Here is a 6,083-nt window from a genome sequence, read left to right as displayed (position 1 = left end):
GATCCATTCAGATTAGTATGTGCTCAGTGACTTACCCAGCTCTCCTACTTGCATATACCGGACAAGCCTCTTTTCTGCGTGAGCACAAGACTCTAGTTGCGAACACCTTCTATGAGTCCATACCAAGTAAATTTATGCCCTTTACCTTTATTATCATAAACATGTAACTGACTAAGTAAAGGTGTGACTAACATATATACAAATTATGTTGCGCGTATGCAGATCCTTTGTATTGGCCTATGTTTGGGGTTGCCGTAATGGCATCAATCATAGCCAGCCAAGCCATGATTTCGGGTACCTTCTCAATCATCCAACAGTCTCTTTCACTAGGGTGTTTCCCTCGTGTGAAAATTGTGCACACATCGACCAAGTATGAAGGACAAGTTTACATTCCGGAGGTCAACTACCTTCTCATGCTGGCTTGTGTTGGAGTCACCTTGGGTTTCAGAAGCACCACAAAGATTGGAAATGCATACGGTAAGTGATCGTATTCGATCAATATTTTAGATAATGATCCACTGATTTTAATTAAAATGAAACTATTTCATGAATTCACTACAGGCATAGCAGTGATATTTGTAATGACGCTTACGTCGTCCTTCCTGGTGCTAATCATGATTATGATTTGGAAAACCCCAATACTTCTCATTATCTCATATGTTCTTATCATCGGAAGCGTGGAGCTTATGTACTTGAGTTCGGTGCTCTACAAATTTGACCAAGGTGGATATCTTCCTTTGGCAATTGCCACTTTACTGATGCTCATAATGTTTGTGTGGAACGATGTTCATCGAAGAAAGTACTACTACGAGCTCGAGCACAAAATTTCCCCTGAAAAGCTCAAGCAACTTGCCGTGGACAAAAACTTTTGCCGCATGCCTGGCCTCGCCATGTTCTATTCAGAACTCGTTCAAGGAATTCCTCCAATCTTCAGTCATTACGCGGCAAATGTGCCTGCTTTGCACTCAGTCCTGGTTTTTGTCTCCATCAAATCATTACCGATAAGCAAGGTTCCGTTGGAGGAGCGTTTTCTTTTCCGCAGAGTGGAGCCTAGAGAGCTTAATGTGTTCCGATGTGTCGCTAGATACGGGTACACAGATGTCCGAAATGAGAATGAACCCTTTGAAGGATTGCTGATAGAAAAATTGAAGGAGTTCCTAAGGGATGACTTTTGGCTATCTCAAAGAACCATGCACATAACCAATGGAGAGAAATTGGAAAAGGAAGTTTCTGCTGAGTTAGAAGGTGATGATCATGAGTTGGTTAATGGAAATGGTCATAATGAGAATGAGAACGAAAACGAGAATGTAAAGCAAGTACTTGATGATGATGAAGATCAAAGGAAACAACAAGACGATATACTGTTGGAGACAGAGATTGAGGCGATTGACAAAGCGTGGCATCGGGGGGTTGTGCACTTAATTGGTGAGAATGAAGTGACGGCTGCGAAAGGAGCTGGGATAGCGAAAAGGATCTTGATTGATTATGCTTACAATTTCTTGAAGCGAAATCTGAGGCAGAGTGACAAAGTGTTTGATATTCCTCACAAGCGCATGTTAAAAGTGGGCATGACTTATGAACTATAGTACAACATACAGAGAGAAGATCTGGAGGTAAATGTGTACAAGTCTATAAGATTCGCAGCTTTAGAAAAGTGTAGCTAAATAGATAATTGAGTAACGTTCAATAGATAATTGAGTAACGTTCTGGTGCTCAAATAGAAAGGTCTTCTTGTAAAGAATAAAAATCAAAATTGAAAATTCTGATAGGGTGATCGAGGCTTGAGAGCTTCTTAGATAGTATTAGAGGCATTGTGATTAGTATATAAACTTATATGAATATTGCTATGCTAATGCATTTTTCAGAGAATTGTATGTTCAGGGTTGACAGACGAAAGGTTAATTTCAAACATTAAAAGCTAAAACGACATCGTTTTGGACATAAACAAAGAGTTTACGACATTATTGAGATTTTCTATCTATTTACAGATAAACTACAAGGATGAAACCATTAGTGTATAATAATGTTTGGCTTCATAATTTTCCTACTAAAATTATTTCATATGTAAATTTTGAATTTTTGATACAACTTCGCAGAAGATTTATTCTCTGTACTGTTTCCTCTCATGTTTAAAAAAAAAAAAAAAGAGTGCAAGGTGCTGGATTTAATTCATTATTATTTTGAGTTTTGCCATGAAACCACTACAAAGCCGGAAAGAAAATACACAAAGTATGTGCCAGCACGTGTAGAGTTGGGAACTCTGCTAGGTGTCACATGGAGAACTCATGAACCACACATGCCCCTGTCAGATTTAGGGCTCTTCTTTGGCAGATTCCATTACTGGGACTCTAAATCTTTTCTCCAGGAAAAAATATATATATATATATATATATATATATATATATATTATATGAGATGTGAATTCACACTATATATATTTTACAATCGGCACTCTATGTTTGCTTTGTTAGTAACTTAAATTTTATTTTCTTATAATAATTTCAACAACAAAAAAGTGTGAATTGTAAAATAAGAAGCTAAAATTTCTCTCTCAATAAATGCACAGTTTTAAGTTATTATAATTTCTTCTTTTATATTTAATACATGTGGTTAAGATGCATTTGTCCCTCACAGTTCCTTAAAACTGTCCCTTAGGTGAGCAAATCTGTATATATATATATATATATATATATATATATATATATATATATATATATATATTCGCACTAGTACTATTCTCTCATGGACACTTCATCTTGTAAAAGAATGAGCTTATGATAAAGTAAAGATCAAGAATTGCATTATTATCAAGCAACTAAGAACTAAATGTTAGGCTTCGTTAGGCTTCCAGATCCATTATCTCATTCTGTCTCAATAAGTATAAACTTTTTTTCTTAATTTTGTAGTTATCAAGAAGAAAATATATGTGATGGTTTTCTCAAATATCGAGATGGCAAATATATAGGTAAAGTATATGATATGAGAGGAACCCTAGAAATAATATTAATTCAATACTAGTCTCTCGCACTTCTCTCCTCTTTTGTCTTCATTTGCGAAGAATCTAGGCATAAACTTCAAAGAACTTGACAATAATATTAGAGTTAGCTAGTCATCCTCACTTGTGGGAAGATGATCCAAGTTCACTGCATTTGAATATTTTGAAAACTACTTAAATCGGGGGCATGATCGAGACCTGTTGGGGGTTTGACGACAAAATTAACCATGGAAAGGTTAAACTAATTAGGGTTAAATTATATATCAAGGTAAACCCTAAGCTTAGATAGTAAATTCACAAAGTAACCTAGCCTCTTCACGACAACAGATAAAAAATAATGAATGGGAGTTAGTTTAGTTAGAAAAGTAGAGAACGAAGAGAAAGCAGCTAGCTAGCTTCTACTTATGAACTGTACATATATATCAGCTGCATAATGCATCAGCTCAACTAGCTGTTTTTATTTTTTACATAAATTTGGGGTTCTGTTGTCAGGACCAAGGCCTGAACTAGCTAGCTAGCCCCAAGCTGTAGTTTGCGTCTGTGTTGATTGTCTCTAGATCTAAGAATTGAGAGAGTTACAGAACAGATCGATGAACTAAATCGATCTGCAGTACTAGGCTAGTATATATGTACTAAGATCAAGATCACATAATGTCCCCCAAAGAAACAAGATCCAAAATATGCTACATTACAAAAGTAGCGAACTCAGTTAAATACCAAGTTGAAATACTAATGAAATTTAGTAACAGAAGATCCATAAACAAAAGAATGAATTTCGATCTCTTGTAATATTTTCACTGTCAGATTGATCTCATTCACACCATAAAGGTATGACCAACGAATTTTGATCTCATAATTAATACTCATAATTAATATATGAAAGTTGTTGAGCAATTATGGTTATATCAATGTAATCCTACAGCATAATATTCAAGAAACTCGACACAGTGTAGTTAATCAATTGTGTATCTCGAACTGACACACACACACACACACACACACACACACACACACATATATATATATATATATATATATATATATATCAACCATTGGAATAATTGTAAGAAAAGAAGAAATCCTTTGATCCTCTTTTAAGAAAAGAAGAAAGAAAAAAAAAAAAATTGTTGATAGAGTAGACTCATACTCAATAAAAGAAACCCAAACCCTAATAGCAAGTTACACAAGGAAAATCCAACAATTAATTAATTAGTCAATTATTTCTACTCACATGAGCTAGTATAGTAGCATGCCTATTTGTTGTAATTAGATGCAGGGCTTAATTTTTGTTTTGGTGACCTATTGAAGTGTTAGCCCCATGATCAACCATACTACAAAACTAAAACAAACTTAAAAATAAAAATTTGTTTTCTGTATTTTTTTGTGTGTGTGTTTTCTTTTAGAGGATTATGTGAGTACAACTTCTTATGAATATTGTTGATAGCTCAATGAACCCGGCCATAGCCCGAAAAAATGATAACAATGCTCTACCATTGAAACGAGAATCCGTCGATCGATGGATTTCCCTAGAAAGAGAGTGTGATGGTTGTGATCACAGTAAATTGAAAGATAGCCCTATAATTGAAAGAGATTTTATATAATTCATCTTTGGTGAGTAGCTATAAACTTCATAACCAAAGGGAAAAAACCCTAATGCCTGCTTGAACTTGGCAAATCTTACGCCTAATTGCCTAAATGTTTCCAATTGTTTTCTAAATTACCTAAGTTATCGATCATCTTATAGTTTCGTCCCCTTATATATAAGCGACAATTATCAACATTCACTGCTATTTCTGCTTGAATTCATGTTAAGGACAAACTTGAAAAGGAAAGAATAGCGGTTTTAGAGAACAAGAAAGTTAAAATTAGCAAGATATAATTTACCTGTACAATAAGTACCCTATTTCATAAACAAAATCCAGATAGACAACAAGGACATATAGCTCACCATATCTATGTATCTCACATAACCAGTTATAACAAAAGATCATATTTTGTTTTTTTGGGCACTCAAATTCCTCATATTTGTAAAGACATAGAGGATTAGCTCCAACATTTTTACATAATTATTGAGCTTGTAGCAGTCAATTAAGGAAGTAAACCACACCAGATGGAAAGAAAAAGAAACGTAGCCTAAAATTAAACCCACCCATGGTCATGTTATAACACATACAATTTTTTAAGACCAATTAAAAGTAATTAAGTATATTACCTCTAGCTTCATACCATTCAAAATCGCCGAGAGATTGAGCTATTACCCCTTTCATTGATCATATTGAACTTCACTAATGGATTAGAAGTGGAAGTAGTACTTGCTCTTGTCGGTGACACTTCCGCTACTTCGTTCCTTTGATCTTCACCGCCGCTGTTGGCCTTGCTCTGCTGAGCCTTCTCCCCCTCCAATTCCCTGAACCTGTTCAAGTACCTCTTCAGCGGCTCCGAGTAGTCGTCGAACCCCAGCGTGGATAAGGCCCAGCAAATGTCGTCGCCATTCACCGTCTTTCGCTTCTCCTTGTGACACTTGTCGGAGGCTTCTCCGGTCACAAAGCTAATGAACTCCGAGACGCACTCTTGCATGGTTTCCTTGGCCTCTTTCGAAATTTTGGCATTGGGGGGAAGGATTTGCTTCATGATCCGACCGACGTTTGCTATCGGAAGCAGCCGATCTTGCTCCTTAATCACCTCATCGTGATGGTGACGATCACCTGCGAAATTGTAGTTAAACCCTTCTCTGGAGTCTGGACTAATATTGTTGTTGTTGCCTCTGTTATCTACCATCTCCATAAGAATTTTTGTTTTGATCCTCTTAAACACAGACACGTTGCTCCTCTCAGTTTGCTGCTTTATATAGAAGCTTAGATCGATGTATCTATATGTATATGTATGTATGTGTGTGTGTATATATGGACTCATGAAAAAGTTCCGCAATATGACAAATACCCCGGTCAGCGTACAGCCAATTCTCCAAGCTTTTTTTATTTTTTATTTGAAGCAAGTCTCCAATCTTGTACAATTAGAATTTACTTTCTAAATAATGTATTTTACTCTCTTGAACGGATTAACTGGTTAGGAGAACAATGTTGATCTA

At 35.8% G+C, this 6,083-nt stretch overlaps 2 protein-coding genes across 2 annotated transcripts in view; one reads left to right on the top strand and one right to left on the bottom strand.

The window, feature by feature from the left end:
* LOC133737825 (potassium transporter 5-like) overlaps nt 1–1,878 on the top strand; it is a 4,003-nt gene extending 2,125 nt beyond the window's left edge. Inside the window, exons 4-6 of the mRNA XM_062165311.1 lie at nt 1–126; nt 223–477; nt 562–1,878. Coding sequence (XP_062021295.1) covers nt 1–126; nt 223–477; nt 562–1,586 — 1,406 coding nt within the window. The 3' untranslated portion in view covers nt 1,587–1,878. The remainder of the gene's footprint in view (nt 127–222; nt 478–561) is intronic.
* Nucleotides 1,879–4,920: 3,042 nt separating this feature from the next.
* On the bottom strand, nt 4,921–5,840 carry LOC133738283 (nuclear transcription factor Y subunit B-4). Its single transcript, XM_062165789.1, has one exon. It carries the CDS (start codon nt 5,777–5,779, stop codon nt 5,225–5,227), a length of 555 nt encoding a protein of 184 aa, XP_062021773.1. The 5' UTR covers nt 5,780–5,840; the 3' UTR covers nt 4,921–5,224.
* Between the last annotated feature and the right edge of the window lie 243 nt (nt 5,841–6,083).

The sequence above is a fragment of the Rosa rugosa genome, chromosome 3, assembly GCF_958449725.1.
Source record: "Rosa rugosa chromosome 3, drRosRugo1.1, whole genome shotgun sequence".
Taxonomy (NCBI): Eukaryota; Viridiplantae; Streptophyta; class Magnoliopsida; order Rosales; family Rosaceae; genus Rosa; species Rosa rugosa.
This window is presented reverse-complemented; position numbering and strand designations above follow the sequence as displayed.